Source organism: Lepidothrix coronata, unplaced genomic scaffold (assembly GCF_001604755.1).
Source record: "Lepidothrix coronata isolate B3197 unplaced genomic scaffold, Lepidothrix_coronata-1.0 Scaffold133, whole genome shotgun sequence".
NCBI classification, from domain to species: Eukaryota; Metazoa; Chordata; class Aves; order Passeriformes; family Pipridae; genus Lepidothrix; species Lepidothrix coronata.
Genome location: NW_016690313.1, coordinates 1967959 through 1985099, shown reverse-complemented (window position 1 = coordinate 1985099; position 17141 = coordinate 1967959). Strand labels below are relative to the sequence as shown.

General features: G+C 35.3%; 1 protein-coding gene across 2 annotated transcripts in view; it reads right to left on the bottom strand.

Moving 5' to 3' along the window:
• Window positions 1–1493: 1493 nt before the first annotated feature.
• KIF18A (kinesin family member 18A) overlaps window positions 1494–17141 on the bottom strand; it is a 31996-nt gene continuing 16348 nt past the window's right edge. For both annotated transcript variants that reach the window (XM_017827015.1, XM_017827016.1), the window contains exons 14-17: window positions 7573–8056; window positions 6718–6822; window positions 3750–3859; window positions 1494–2088 (exon numbers count right to left, since the gene is read on the bottom strand). In XM_017827015.1, the coding sequence (XP_017682504.1) occupies window positions 1940–2088; window positions 3750–3859; window positions 6718–6822; window positions 7573–8056 (848 nt within the window). In that variant the 3' untranslated portion in view covers window positions 1494–1939. The remainder of the gene's footprint in view (window positions 2089–3749; window positions 3860–6717; window positions 6823–7572; window positions 8057–17141) is intronic.

Below are 17141 nucleotides of genomic sequence, written 5' to 3'. Positions count from 1 at the left end.
GCAATCTGACAAGAAGTTATCAGGCACTGAAAAGTTCTGAAAAGTTCTGTGTCAGCACTGTGTGTTGAATGTGCTCTGAAGCACTTCCTGCTTATGAAGTCTAGATGTGTTCACATTATGTAACAAAATAAATGTACAATAGCGCAGAATATTACTCAACAGCAATCTAAAATACAAAAATCCTGCTTCAATCTGCTATAATCTCTGGAAACATTTTGTTTATGCTAGTTATACATACCTAGTTATCAAATGTATAATCAACATCTGATGGAATCACTTCTCGTGTCAGTGTGGTAATTTCCTCAACATATTTTTTTTTTTTATGTCCCTGGAAAAGTGTTGCAAGTCAGTTGAACCAATTCCACTCAAGGCTATGCAGAACACATGAAGAAAGGATGAGATCCCATCAGTTTTATGTTGTGACTATCAAAATGGTGCATGCACGAGCCTGTCTAAAAATCTTTCAAAACAGCTATGAACATTTATGTGTCTTACATACCACAAGAGCAACAAATGTCACAACTATATTTACAAGCAAAACCCAACATGTCTCTTGCAGATGTGAAGCAGTACCAATAAAACAAGCTCCCTGTGCACGTTTTATATTAAACACTAAGAATTTGAAAGAGATCCCATAAATAAAAAATGGTCTCTACAACTTTAGCTGTATGAGGCACCAAAATAATAAAATTAACTCCAACATTTTTGTTTATTATGATAGGAAAATATTAAAATGACCCTCCCCCTTAATTCTACTGAAATTACATCACCTTGCTAAGCAGGCAAGTCCCAAATTCTAGTTTTTAGGTTTAGAACTACGTTCATAGAAGCCTTTTCCAGAGCCAATATTTTCTCAGTTCTCATCACACTACCAGTATGATCCTGTGCTCACCACAACAATATCACCTATATCCCTTTAAAATGCACACAGGAGGATTCAGTTCCTTTCATCTCGCTTGGTATTTTTAACTTGTAATGCCTATTTCTTAAGGAATTACTCCTTCCTCTTTGAACTTCCCCAGGGAAGATTTCCTCTGCAACATTGCCTGCTCCTCCCAGAAGTGGTCCTGAAAGCTTATACAGGCAGTTCCCATTTCCTTCTTCAGAAGCCCCTGAAAAATGTCCCTCCAATGTGTCAAGAGTAAATTCTGCAGTGTACTTCATGGCTGGGCTGCAAGCTCCTTGGCTTCAGAGAGCTGCCTCTGGTTACTGGACTTCTTCCTCTGGTTTTCCTTAGTTTGGGGAAATTCATATGCTTACATTTGCCCAGATCAAACACACTAGAACAATGCTCCTAAGGCCAGGAAGACTGTCAAGGTTACAATACAACTATACATAAATTACTCTGTTTCTGAATATTAGTAATTTACTAGAAGATACAAATACATGTAGTTTATAATGTAACAGCACTTGTCAAAATTAGACATTTTTCATAAGAGAAGAGGAAAAAAAAATACATTTTTGTTAGAAACACAATTCACATTATACTGCTCTTAATGAACGTAAAAATTTATTTGAAGTAATTAACACACCTATTTACAGCTGAATTAAATTGAAAAAAAAAGAACAGAAATATTTAAAACCAAGTAACAGGCTAAAAACCAGAAAGACAAAAAAAATTAAAAACAATTTTTGTAAATATTTTTCTGTCTCTTGGCACTACATATGTTATCATCAATAGATGCTAAAAATCTAAAGATAAACTAGCATCTTAGTGCTGAGCATGAATGTGTTCTAATATTAACAGCTGTTATTTGCTTCCAAATGAAAAACAATTTTAACATAAGGAAGCTCCAACGAAAATAATTTAGGGGGTCAAACCAAGTTTTCTAACACGTGCATTGAAAAAATTCTCAGTTATTTACAAGAGGAAAACGAAAGTCACCCTCTTCTCACTTGCTATCCATCAGTCCTGCTTCAAATGTGGAAGAGCTCAGAACTAAATCCTATTTTTCTTCTTGGAAACGTGAAGTAAAAGATCTTTTGATGTCCTTGATTTAAGGCCCAGTGTGACATTTCCTTGAGAAAGGCTTTTAAGGAAGTTTCTTGGCATATCCTGTTCTTGCTTCCTGCTCTTCATTTTCATTTCTAATGAAAAAAGAAATGCTATTAGAAATAGGGAGACACTCATTCAATAAACATAAGTAGAATTTGGCCAACCTGGACCTCCTTTTCAGAATATGCCTAAGAATTTTGACACATATTTCTTGCCCTTATTGAAAGCCTAATTTTGATGCATAAAAATATAATCACTCTCAGCTCAGTAATCCAGTGTGTTAATTGCTTAGAAAGTCCAGTGATTAGACCCTCAATTGACATGAGATGCTACTAAAAAGGCACAGTGGTCTACACAAAGATGTAGAAGTATGCAAAAATGTTATTAGTCCTTACTATTATAGAATAGTATTGAAAAATGAATACTATGCCATTAGAGGAAGTTTTGTCTATTTAATCTGAAAACAGCTCTTCCTCTCGGGAATTTAGTTGTGGTTTATTCTTCTCTTTTGAAAATAAATTGTATTTTATGTTCAGTTGAACTCTGAAGAATCAAAAATCTATTCCCTATTTCAGATTGTGGTGCTTCATTACATAGTTTCTTAATTCCTGAGTAGTGATTGCCTTTGGTAACTTCATAACCCAGTCTTTAGTAACAGATATTGATAATGATGTAACTGTGCATGCACTTTGCCAAATAATAACTATTTGTTAGGCAAAGCTTAGAATCAGATTTTCAGTTTCTAGAAAGTTTACTGTAATACAACCTCAACATCTCTCATGAATGCAAAACAACACATTTTCATATACACTTGCTCCCTCACATCAGTTTTTATTTAAAAACATGTGTGTGCTGTAAAAACCAGTGTATTGCCTGTGCTATTCCATAAGAACAGCAGACTAAAACTTTAAACTGTCTTGGAGCTCCTCTTAACAGCCCAATAAGATCATTAAACGTATTTCTGAAGATAGAGACAGGAGTCAACTGGGTAGAGATGAAATGAAAATTGTAAGCATTTAGTGCATTAAAATCTGCTGCAGGTGCCAAGCAACTTAGTGCCATGCACTAGGAAAGGCAGAGGTTTTTATAAAATTGTGAACAAAAGACATTTGTGAACTTGGTCTGAAAAAAGTACTTGTAACTCATTTCGTTACAGTTCTCCCAGAGAGAGGCTGTGTAATTCTAGCAGACTTCCACAGAATTTGCCAGTGTTTTTATCAGCAATATATTACAAGTAAAATAATTCCTATATATTGCTTTAAAATAATTTTTTTCCTCGGTTATTGTTTTTGCCCAAAATAGCCCCAAATTTTAAGCAACAGATCTCCGAAAAAAACCTTTATCTGTTAAAACAAATCAGTGTGGTGTCGTAAAACAAAGCAAGCAATTAAAAGCAGGTACGGTAATTATTCGAGGATTTTACTTCTTGATAAACCACACTCGTGCAAAGACAAAATTGCTAATAAAGTTCACCAAATCTCTCAACAAGTACCCAAACAATTTTAGGTTTGGTTTTCCCAACGACCTCGTAGCAATGTTGAATTTTGCTTAGATATCAACTTAGATAACCGGGTTGGACACTGAGATGTTTGTTTTTAATGGATACACTATTCAAACCCATGGCTCAGTGTGCTAACACAGCCACACGTGCTGTCGAATTAACAAAACCTTGAGCAGCCACCTTGATTTCGCACCTCCTAAACAAACAAACAGCCACCAATGCAGCGTCAGACACTCAAGTTTTGACACCTACCAGAGCCCTGGGGCACTCGCAGAGCTGCCTGGCCCAACAGGATGTCCTGTCGGAGGCGTTTCGCAGCCACGGGGTCCTGCAGGCCGCCCGACACCGTGTTGGATGTGGAACTGCAAAAGGAGCCAGCAAAGAGTTTCCCTTCAGTACAGTCACTAAGCTGTAGTACAGCAGTTTAGGCCTTGCTACGCAGAAACACTTTAAGTGATATTATCCAATCATAACAGAACGCTAAGAAGAAACTAATTTATTGTGCATATCTAGGGATATTAGTCCCCTTTTCCCTCTTTAAAAATTTACAAGAATGTTTCAAACTGTGAAAATAAGAACTAACCTTGCCAATTAAATGTCAAAATGCAGAACAATATGCCACAGTTTTTTTTGGAAATCACAGAAACCAGTTTGGTGGTCACCACACATAAATTATAGTAAGAAATAATCTTCAGGCGTGTTACGAAATCTTTGAAGTGACCAAGCTGTGTTTATGGAACAAATCACATTTTTTTATTGCTACAATAATTTTTCTATAGCCTCCAACACAGTTGGAGGGGGTGACTTCATGGCAGACAATACTTTTTAGCTAAGCTGCAAGAAAGCTGTTATAGCTTCAAATTCATTAAGACAAAACCTCTATATTTTAAAGCCTTTTATGTGATGGACTTAAGGCCTACAGTGAAAATTATGAACCTATCTGATCTCACCCTTTTGCAATGCCTCACTAACTTCCTCAGTTCCACTCTGCAAGACAGCCTCATAAACAAGCTAATTGTATTTACATCCCAAGTTTCTATGCTTTTCCTATTCCCATAATAAATATTGTATTATTACCACTTTATAGTCCCCTAAGTTACACTAACTTTCTTAATAATAATTTCCTGCCTAAATGAAAATATACAGCAAGCAGCAAAGACTAAGATTTGCCTTGTGCCAGTCCTAAAAATCTATTCATGCTTACTTCTTGAAGAGAACTTATGCCAACAAGGATTTAATGTGATTTGGTAAAGTAGTCTCTATTACGACTGACTTGTTTCTTATCCATTATCCTCAAAATATGACTGTTTGAAATTATATTTCTAAGGTAGACAATATGTCTGAAATTTAAATTTTTATTCTAATGTGAGTAGGAGCTGAATGAGTGAACCACTTCAAACAGGGACAGCATTGGAGAGAAAACAGGGAAAAAGTAAAGAAGAGAAAGGAAAGGAGGCTCTATCTGAAAAATAAGAGCATATTCCTTCCCTCCTTCACAAATAAGTTTTCATTCCTTTGCTTCATCACCAACCACTAGACAAAACCATAAATAATTTTGGTTTACAGACAATTTACAGTCTGAGGCAGAAGAAATAATCCCTATAAAAGGAATAAAAAGTTGTGGGATTTTCCTGTAGTGGTATTCTAACTTCAGAACTGGGAAATACGTGCTTGAGACACAGAAGAAACAAGATGAGCAGAAAGAACTAGTCTTCTGGGAAGAAATAAGCATCTGTATGTCTTGAAATCATTACATAGTTATTACAAAAAGAGTAGTCCAAAAGTTTGTCTTGGAACTTTTACCTTAGGACTAGAGAAATCAGGCTCCAAAAGTTCCAATACCTCTCCCTAAAGGAATCTAGAAAAAACTAGCTTGGTTTCAGAGAGCACGTGATTTATTCTGCTAAATTCATAATGAGCTATTTGAAAAATAGGAAGTTTGAGCAGTGCCTCTTTTCTCATTCTAGAGCAATACAGTTTACTTCTCGTCCAAGCAAAACAGCTTAGAACAGTATTTGATAACAATTAGAACAGCAACATGAAACTGGACCAGGTGGATTTGTGATCTTCTAGGAAGATTCTCTGTCTCAAAGTTGATAATTTAAAAAAAGGTACTTAAGTTTCTTCCACATCCTGTGACCTCTCTATAGAACTTGTTCCTACAGTCCTGAAATATTCTTCAGAAGACTCACATGGTGGTAGCTCCACTCACTGTCTGGCAACTCATAACATGATTTTAAAAAAAGGTTGTGTCAATATTTGCTTTTGGAAATAGAAAATAGGAAAGAAAAAAATGCAAAAAGCAAAAAGCTGTTTCATCAGTACTGACCTTGTAGCTAATCAGGTTTTAAATAAATTAAAAAAAAAAAAACACACAAAAAACAAACAGAAAACCCACAAAAATACAATTCTACTTAGTGTCTATTCAGTTTCAGCTTTTCTGCTGTTCCTACTAACAAGCCTCTTTCAGGGTCATAAAACAGATGTGATGATATGGAAGTTTTTCCTAGAGCAGACCACAAGAACGAAGCCACAGTATTTGGGACTGAAAATTAATTACTGGGAAAAAAAAAAAAGCTGACCAAATAAGTATTGTCATATATTTTTTTTCCCTCTGCTTTCTGTTGCATGGACCAATTTTTCCTATATGGTAATAATTCTTTTTCTTTTCACACGTTGTTAAAGTACAATAACAGTGCAAATTGATAGTAAGGTTTATTCTTCATACTTTTCAAGTGTTGCATACATATTATAATAGTAAAAAAAAAGAAAAAGGCTTATTTTGTTTTAATGTGCAATGATGGCTGGATCATATAAAGACCTTTTGGTATTTTCTAATGTGTTCCAGCAAAGGCAGAACATTTTCAAACAAATCAGAGGTTTAATTGATGATGGAATTTCTCTTTTCAGAATTATGTGTCATCTTTCTATTTTGAGTAGGCAGCAGGTACACAAGACATAGTGGTTTGTCACTATTAAAACAGAAGTTCCTAAATCAAGAGTTAAAAAAACCAAAAAATAAAAGAAAATGTACTGAACTTGCCAGGAAAAATAAAGAAAATTGAATTGAATTCAAATGTCTTGGAATCAGAACACGTCATCTGCACGTTCAGATGACTTGTAGAAGATGTTTTCAGATTTGAAATGTCATACTGAAACTGAAGTAAGAACACAAATGAATACAAACTCATCTTGTATAGAAGAGTTCGTTTAATCTTACCTTAATACCTTCCTTTTTCTCTGAGCAGCAGAAGTCATTGCCATATATGAGGGCTTCTCAAATGCTGATGCAGAATTTTTGTTTTTTAAGGAAGCGAGATCAAGCCTGAAATCATAGAATCATAGAATCAGCTGGGTTGGAAGGGACTTCCAAGATCATCAAGTCCAACCCTTGATCCACTACCACTGTGGTTACTAGACCATGGCACTAAGTGCCATATCCAGTCTCTTTTTAAAAATCTCCAGGCACGGAGAATCTACTGCTTCCCTGGGCAGCCCATTCCAATGTCTGACCACCCTCTCTGTAAAGAAATTCTAATATCTAACCTAAACCTCCCCTGGTACAACTTGAGACCAAAAAAGAATTATGCTTTTGTAGAACACATTCTTAGTGAAAGTGAAGTGAATTTGTTCTTAACTGTAAATATATGCTGAGCTGGAAACCAAAACTGGAAATTCATTTCACTGATATTACTTGAGGCAGCTTTGCAGACTTCACACAAGCATGGCATCTCTCAGTGTGGAGAGGTTAAGTGTCCATTTTACAGACCAGAAACATAAGGCTGAGAGGAAGCAGCTTGCCTGGAGCATCACAACCAATTTCAAAAGCGCTCTATTTCTTTTCAGTACCTATCTTATAAAATAGGATAAGCTTCCAAGTTTATCTGTTGTCACTAACACACCACTGTTTTCAAATAATGGCAGAATTGAATCGGATATTGGTCAAAACTGAGGGTTTGATTTTCAAAACGCCGCATTTACAAAAAAAATGGACATAAATGGAAAAACCCAGCTGTAAAGATGCACAGGATTAAATGATTTGGTAATATTTCTTGCCCACATATGAGGAAAATACCTTTGCACAATGCTACTGCTGCAGGGCTGTGACTCCTTCACGGGTGGGTACGTGGGTATTTCAGTTGTTTCCTCTGTGCCTTCGTAGAGGATTATCGTTGAGTTCATGATGGCTTCGCTGCACTCGGGGATCACATCGTGTGTCGTGTCCATAACACTGGCCTTTTGCACTGGCGTATCTGTGCCTTGGGCACTGACCTCCTTGAGGCCTGCAAGGTGCAGAGCCTTCTTTACCACAGCCTCTGGGCAGCAGCTCTGTGCCGGCTTTCGGCAAGATTCCGGGGTGTACACTATGGGGTGGACTTCCTTGGCGAGAGAATCCTCCAGGTGCTGCAGACTGGATGGCTTGGATGCAGCTGGACTTTGAGCTGCTACTGGAGAGTCCATTAGCTTCCTCCTCGTTCTTTTCTGTGGTGGTTCTGTATATTCTAACACTTTTGGTGTATTTTTAGTCATTTCCTGCGATGGTGTACCACAAGAGGTACCTGTGAAACACAAGTAACAATGGTTACCACACCGACCTATACCTACTGCTCAGATCTTGCTTTTTCCCTCCTCTTCCCTACTGAGACAGAAGTTATTAGAAAACTTAGCTGAAATTATTACAAACACTATTTCATTTACATATTAGTTTGATCATATAAATGAAATTATTTCTATTGCAGCATGGTCTAGATGGTGTTTGTTCTGTGACACTCAAAGTATTATAAATATGCATAGGTTGGTGTAGTTAATCCCAGAGATAATATAAATAATCACAAGGAAGATATGACACATGACAAGAGGGAATGGAATAGTAGGAGTATTGAAAATGCTCACATTATCATGACAAAACTCATATTTTAAGATGGTACAATCACAGTAATTTAAGCTGACTCCTGATCACAGCCATTTTTTCCTCAGCAGGTACCATGCAGAATAATGAGAGGTTCTTGTAAAAGGAAGGACATAGAACCACTTAAGAGGGACAAAATTCTCTGACATGCAAAAGAGAATGTAGGGTTTTGGAAAAGGGAAAACGAAGAAGTTACTTGGCTTCTGTCATCCAAATTCATCAATTGTGTGGAGCAAAGCTCTTTAACACCTCCCCATGCCCTCAAAAATAAAGCAAGCAATGTAGCAGTAACTGGTCATTCTCATTCATCTTGATTTAAATCATTTTTCTTGAAATGTTATAATATTTCTATTTTCAAGCAGGTGGTAGTAAAGGTAATGTCCAAAGTAAGACAGAAATGGCCTTTTTTAATTCAAGTTTTCAGTAAAGGAGAGTCATTTTAAGACACAGTCCACTGTTCACATAGTTAGGCAAGTGGTGACTTACATAGTTAACAACGAAAAATTAAGGAATTTTTTAAAAAACAAATCAAGAGCAGGAGAGGGTTGTCAAAACCCCAAGTGCTTCTATATTTAACTTCCAGTGCAAATTTAAGAAATGAAGCCTAGTATCCTTAAAATGCCTATGGATTGGCTCCACTTCAGCTGGCAGCCACAGCTCCATACTTCTCTTTTCTGCATTGCCTACTACATGCCTATGAGCAACTAAACTGCAAAAAGAACTCCTGCTTTTTAAATTGCTGCACGTTACTCAGGAATTAGCTATGGTATTCCTACAGCAGTGATGATAAATATTTATTTCTTCTAAAATTTCATTTTATTTTTGCCTCAGAGTAAGAAAGTTATTTTGAACTCCTCAGACTGAATGCTTCTATAGTTCTCTCTCATGTGTTAGCACTTAGGGCATTCTAGCTGTTCCAAAAAAGTCCTTTGAAGAGGAGGAGGATTGATTGGAAACACGTATGTATTGCATTATTCTACCTCCACAAGTTTGATTTCTTACAGAAAACAAGGCTTAAATGATTGTAGTCTTTTCTCTGTTTACCACTTCTCAGCCCCCATTTAATTTTAACCTCGTTGCTCAGTTGCAACTCAATTTGCCAAGATGCTTTAAGAATGCCAGTTCCCCAAGAAATCAGATATCTCATAGAAAAGACCCAAATAAGATCCTCTTTGAAGGAAAGGTGATGAAGGATGATCCCAGCACCTACACCCTTTGGTACCAGACACGCCATAGGATGGATTCCTCATGCCCAGCTATGAGATTATGCTCAATCAGAAGATACAAAATAGAGTTATAAGGAGAGAGCAAAGGATTTAAAGACTACAATGAGACCCAGACCTGTTCTAGGAGGAGGGAACAGGTAGTATCAAAGTGTGTACAAGTAACAAGTAAATTAGATGCTAATATATAGGCCACAAATCTATTCTGTGTTGCCAGAACTTAACTCAGTGACAACACCATTGCAAAAAAAAGCAAACATTTATTCCTCACTCAAGGGCTCAGTTTCAGAATGAACAATGTTTAAACCACTATGGTTCAACAAATATGTAACACCTTATCCAACAGTGCATAAGCAAGAAAGGCAGGTTAATTTAAGAGAAAGTGTTTATGAGAAAAGACATCTGGACAATTACATGAACAATTACAATTCTATTATGCTGCTTTCACTTTGAAGAAACACATACATGGAAGACTCAGGCCCAAGAGGACGACCTGACATGAAATAACTGAATTGTGAATTTGTGTATGTGTGTGCCCACGTACAATTCACGTACGTACAAGGTTTCTTTTTCATAAAACGCAAAATACGTTATTTTCTAATACCTTGTCTAATCCATGGTCAGCATTTACCAGGGGAAATGCAGAAGGTTGCTGGGACACAGTAGCTTGACTGTAATCTAAACACTAAGCTAATTCAGGATATTCTCCATGAGCAGTGGAATGGAAAGGGTAGTAAAACAGGGCCTGTGTGTTTCCCAATAAATCTTTCCCTAAAATAGCATAAGCCCACTGTGATGAAGACAGATTTCTCCAAAACTTGGTAGGACTTTGTTAGTAGCAAGCAAGAAACTTATTTATGAACATTTTAAAATATGTGCTCTCTGACACTATCAACAATATTATGCTTCATTAATGTGCTTGCTTTTTAATTTTGTTTTAATGAGTACAATACATTCTTCAGTGTAAAAGACTAACACATCTTTGAAAAAAAGAATAATTTCAAGTTATCACAACCAAACATTGAAGGTAAAACCTTTTTTAAAAAGACTTTTGACAGCTTATAGTCTTAAATACAAGAATAAGCTTCATCTGATCTAGTGTTCGAAATAACTATCCATTAAACGCCTCAGGACACATTTAAAATATTCATTTATTAGGTTTTCCTCCTGCTTATATGCATCTGAATGTGTGTTTCGGGAAAAATAATGGTTAGAATTCTATTAGGCTGTTGTTACATTAGGACGGGGAGGTTTCAGTTTCAGAAAGTTTGCTTACTGTAAGACACTGAGGTTTTGCTAATGTCCTAAAGTTACTAGAAGGAAGTCTGATGGAGAAACATTTTGGTGGGAGTGCCAAGTCTTAGAAGCTTCTCCAGGCCTAAATATTGGAAGCATTTTTAAATTAACTGTAAATGCAAGCATTTAAATCATGAACTAAATACGTAAAGAACAGAAAAGTACTGCCAATATAAAAAATTTGATGAATTGCATCACAGTGAATGGCATTTCATGCTGTAATACAAGTAAATTAATAACTAGTTACAGCAATTCTGTATAGGGCAAATATAAGCTGTTACTAAAAACCAACACCCATTTTTAAAGCCATTTGATTTCTAAAAATTTGGAAAGCATGTAAAATATTTAAGTGTCCCTTCCCATTGCTTTCTGTGAGAATATTAGGTTGCTCCTAACACAGTAAACAAGTAAACAAACATCACCAGCAACCTCATATTTAACTTGGTTTCACTAAACAACATAAACCAAATATGATGTGACAAAACCAACCCCAAAATTCCAATTCCTGTTTAACTTCTTGTTACATAGTATATGGCTCCAAACAGTTATGATCTAAAGGTAAACCAAAATACAGCTAGAAAAAACATTTCTTTATTTTGAATATAAAGGATTGCCAGTGTTTTCTTATGAAGGAAGCAAGATCTTGAAGCTAGTTGCTAATTTTTTTGCAAATTCTTTTAAAAATTACCATTGAGAAGCCTAAATAAAATGAGCTCAAACAACAAAAGGTTCTACAAAAGCACTGCTCCCATAAAGTGCTAAATACATGGTACTGAAGATGATACAGTGGTGGACCAAGTAGGGCTATTTGTATTTCCTTAAAGAACAAATCTAAATAGTTCCTGAATGGATGTCTAATGGTAATCATTAAGTGCTGTCATTATTTCCCTACTGACAGATAAACAACACACTCCAACTCTAAAGAAAATCTCCAAACCTGTTCCATAATATAAATAATTACATTTATGGTTTATATTTGCTTCACAGTTTTACAACCAGTTCAATCTTTTGCATCATAATGATAATCATGATTCAGTAATATTATTTTTTATTTCATACACAAAAATGAATCACCATATACTTTAAAAAACATCAGCAGTTAACCTGATGGAGTTGCTTAAAAGAAAAATTTAGAAGTTATATTTCCTTAGATAGTGCTTTCAGCTACAATGCTTCTCTTTAAAACTAAGCATTATGCCAAATATATTTTAGGTAATAGATCGTGTTATTTGCTGATCTTTAATTTCAGGCTGATGTTTATATAAGATAATTGTCAGAATTCTTTAAGGTATAGTTTTTCTTAGGAGGTTTACTCAGAAATCAAAAGCAAAAGCCATCCTCCACTAACCAATCACCCCCACCAAATGATATGAGGTGGTTTTGGCCCTTAGTTTGTCGTATCATCTGTCCTAAAACACTGCTCAGAAGTACTGATTTATTGGACAAGAAAGACAGCAATATTAGATATCTACAGCCCCGTGTGTTAATACAAAAAGCAGAACGCACTATCTGTGAAACATGAGTCACAGCCAAAGTGAGCAGAGCTCATGACAAAACAACTCATGAACTGAGTTAGTTCTAATTGACATTAGGGACAAAATAACGGCCAAGACTTCTCTTCTTCTAGAACTCATGCTAATAACATGCATAAGGGGATTATGTCTGGAAACTGTGCTAAATTAAGTCTACCAGGTTGTTCTGCTAAAGTGATATCAAATATTAATGTATTCATTTCAATAAACATTTCTGGGCTACCACTGATTGATCCAATTACAATACTAATCATACATTTTCATTCTTTTAACAACTGACTCATGGAATTCCAAATTGCAAATGAGGTCTGGTCAATGCATTTCAATTATTTAATATTCATACTCAAAAGCATCACTGTGATGACCAATTTCACTACAGGTTCACGGGCAAGAGCTGTGAACTGAAAAAGGCTAAAATGCAGGCTGCATTCTTGTGAGTCCCAGTGATCTGGGACTATTTTACTCAGCATGAGAAAAAATACTTAGAAGTCACATAAGACAATGTGAAAAGGCTTCTCTTTCCTATACACAAGACACACACTTCTACTTTTAATCAAGTCTTTTACTATGTACAATTACACTCCAATTTTTCCTGCCATACCAAGTAGAAAACTGACTTTACTTTCGGATGTTTGTGACAAGGGGAGGCAATGAATGCCTTGTCTTTTCTTTTTTACTTTCCTATAAATCAATTCCATTCTCTCAATGGTAATGTACAGTAAGGCTTCTGGAAATGGGATACCTGAAACAATGCCAAGAACTTTCCCATTCACAGAAATACTTGCAAATACCAGTCAGAGCTTTCCACCCATCAGTCCACACTCTGAATACGGTATGGCTGTCCATTAATAAACACTCAAGAATGGGCACCTGAATACATTTTTAAATGAACTTGTTTTCATAGCCTGTGTTTTCCTTGATACAAACAGTTAAACTGTTCGTAAGACTGCACATTTATGGTTACATGAAGCATACACAAGTTTAGATTAAACTTTTGACATATTTGTAAAAAAAGAGATATGGGAAAACTAATATTTTCTCTACAAAAAAAAAAATTCTAATTTATAATTAAGGTCAGAATTTTACAGAAGGTGTTTAAAGGTTTTAAAGTTTAAAGGAAAAACAAAATAGGAGGTGGTCAACTCCTGTCATGTGCTTTGGCAAAGCATATGAACTTTAATTAGCTTTCACTTGAAATCAAGAGTTTTTAAGCACAAGGATGGACTATCTTGATATCTTGGACATAGAAACAGATGTTGAATGATGGTCAGAGACCACCTTGATCTTTTCCTCCCCCACTATGACTTTATATTATTTAATATGTAGGAGACTCTTTCCAATGAAGAAGTCTTCATTAGAAACAAAGATTAAGGCATTACTGTGAATCAGCTCAAATTCTTTGCTGATAGAAGGACAGAATAATAGATAGAAGGATCTTAATAAAGTAATATCAAAACCACTTCATACAATAAAGTAAGAATATTTAGAATACATTTCAAGAACGTATTTTTGTTGAAGACTTGTAACAAAACCTAGAATAAAAACCTTTTACCTTTGCTATCCTTCTCTTTACTCTTTTTAGGTTCTTTTTCCACATCAACTACTAGTTTAACTTCCTTCTTCAGAATCAGCTAGTGCAATGTAGTTAATTCCAAAGGAACACATAAGAAATTAAGGCCCTGCTTTCACAGCTTTTCCTACTCTGCAGAAATGATTTAGCAGCTTTGGCCTTTTGGAAGTGGTGCTTATAATCACAAAAGTTATTTATGTGACTTAAAGCATTTTAATTTTTATGTGAAAACACTCAATGACAATTCATTTGCATTTGAACATTGTCATGCTTCTCTCAAAGAGCTGCAGGCAAAAGTTTAGTGTCATTAAAAAAGTTCCTGCAATGATTACTGCCCCATGTTCTGCAACACCCAGAATTCAGCACTGGCTGAATTTAAATACAGATGGTTTTCTGAATCACTGCCAATTTAAACACACAGCAACTAAACAGGAACTTGTAGTTTGTTAGTGACTGGAACTTCCAATTATGAATAAGGCACATGTACTACATATATCCCTAGATACTACCAAGTTTAAACAAAAGAGATGTAATTATTTATTTCAAAAGCTTACAGTGAAGAGGAACAAATATTTTCCTTGTAAAGCTTAGTATTTTCTACACAAGTACCATGTCATTTTTGCAGAGGGATTTTACCTCAAAAAAAAAAAAATAGTCTTTCAAATGTGTTCAAAAGTAATACATCACATTTGTTACTAGTAGACACTCTCTTCCTCAGTCTAGATGCTCAACTTACGTTTCATATGAAACATTACATTGCCACCAATTAACTTTCGTACCCTCTCCCCAAAAATTTAGAAAAGAAACTTCGAGACACTAACACAAGGCAACATACATTAAATGGGAGATTAAAAAAAAAATTACTGCTCTCAACTTAGACCACGAAAAATAAGAAGCAAGTCACAAAAACTGAAGTGCATTGCTCTTTCCTGCTGATAAGATGAAGGTCCATGCAAATATGATAAATTTAAAATATGGATTTTTATACAAGTAATAATGACCACTGTGGTTTTTTGATTATTTTCTTTTTTTTTTTTTTAACAATCTTGGAGCAAAACACTACTTCCTTCCCAATATCTTGAACAAATTATAAATAATAAAATATCAATGCACCAGAGGTGCAAGGGGATACGTATAAATCTTCCTTTATATTTGTTCATTAAGTTCTTAGGTCAGCTCTTGCTAACATTTGCCAAGCATACTTCTGAAATGACTTTAGGAAGCAGGAATTGGATTCTTGAATAATTTATTTCATTTTAAAGGAAAAGAGAAATTACTACACCCTTCCTATTTCTGATCAGGATGCTGCCCTTGTATTACTTCGTATTTCCCCATGTTAATGTAATTTTTCTGACTTATGGTTTTTTTTTTTAAGAAATTAATTTCCATGACAATATCATTTAATAGTTCAACGTATTTTAAATATAAATTCAAACACACAATTGAAGAGGAGCTATTTAATTACATTTGTCTTGTGCTGAACAGAAAAAAATTTCAAGCACTGATAAGTGGATTACTTTTTTCTACCACAGCTCCCAAGATGTATTGATACGACTGTATCAACACCAATAATATTTTAGGTAACCTTCCCTTAAAGGTTACAAAATTTTAGGGGAGTTGTTTCTGCCATGTTTTATACTGCATCTAATTAGAGGGAAAGGAGTCAAAGTAACCTCTCCTATTTCCTTTTTCCAAAGAAAAAAGACGCAAACAAAAAAAAAATCACTGCGGTACCAAAAAAAGATTTCCATGGACATCTTCAGGCAAATACACAACTTAAAGTCAAAGAAAGTCTGTCTTAACTGACAACTATGGTGTCCATTTACTTAGGGGAACGTACAGTTAAACAGTATTTAGAAAGAGAGAATAATTGGAAAACCTCCACATAAGGTTTTCAAGACAACCCCTCAAATAATATCCAATGATTTTAATGAAGTGAAATGTTCATGTCTTAACAGTTTGTGTGGAATTTAAATAAATACTCATTTTAGTGTTAATTTCAGTAAGAACAGTTCAGGCCTCTTGCAACACAGGACTTCAAGAAAGGTGGAGAAGAAGCAGATTAATCAAGAACTCTAACAAAGCTTATAGCATCAGGAATTAAAATTCACAACAATGGTAACCCACATATAACAAAACAGAGCCACTACAATCAATACTTAGTTACAAAGGATATTACAGAGCTTCTGGATTAGCCTTTGGGTACATCTCCCTACCTATTCTGTCAAAAAAAAAAAAAAAAGTACCCCAAAAGCAAAAAAAGTCAGTATGTAAAAATATATGCCTATGATATAAAATAAATAACTTTCAACCTTGCTGAATGAATCCCTGACTAGCATGGGCAGAATAAGAAATCTAAGCATGCAAGTCTGCAAACTTTCTTTCCCTTCTTTCTGAAAACACAAAAATAAACACACACTAAAAAGAAAACCAAATCCAAACTAAAAAATCAACCAAAAATGCCACTCATGCAAAAAAAACCCAAAAAACTCTAGAACAGTCTGACATTCAACACAATCTGACCTTTACATTGCAGACAGTGAGACACTGGGTATCAACTATCTGGCATCATCTACAGTGACACAAACACATGCCAAAAATCACATATACACTTAATCAGAACAGAGGCAATAAATGGTTTTGACAAAATAAGTCTCAAGCTGTATAGAGGAAGAAAGCTAAAGAAAGGAGGGAACTAGTTTCACAGTTCTCCAGGGGTTAATGCTCTTTTATGACTACCAGCTTTTGAGAAGCTGAAGTAATATTTATCTGTTTTTCCCTGGTTACTTATGGATGTCTGTCAATGTTATAGATTAGCAGCTGTAATGAGAAAGTCCCAGTGTGTTGTGTGCTGTCTATCCAGAGCACAAGACAAGCAGTTGCACTAAAGGTTGAGATTTTGCTTGTCATCCACCAGAACAGCACCTTGCATAAGGATTTTTCATCCCTTTTTTCACCCAGACTATGCTCCAGGGCAACTCAGTTCACACCTAAAGAAGCAAATGCCAGCTATGTAGAGTTACAGAGGAAAAATGGGGCCATCAGGACACAGCAAAACAGTCAATTCCATGGTAGAAATGGTGAATGCTTTGATTCTTGGAAAAATAAAGTTTT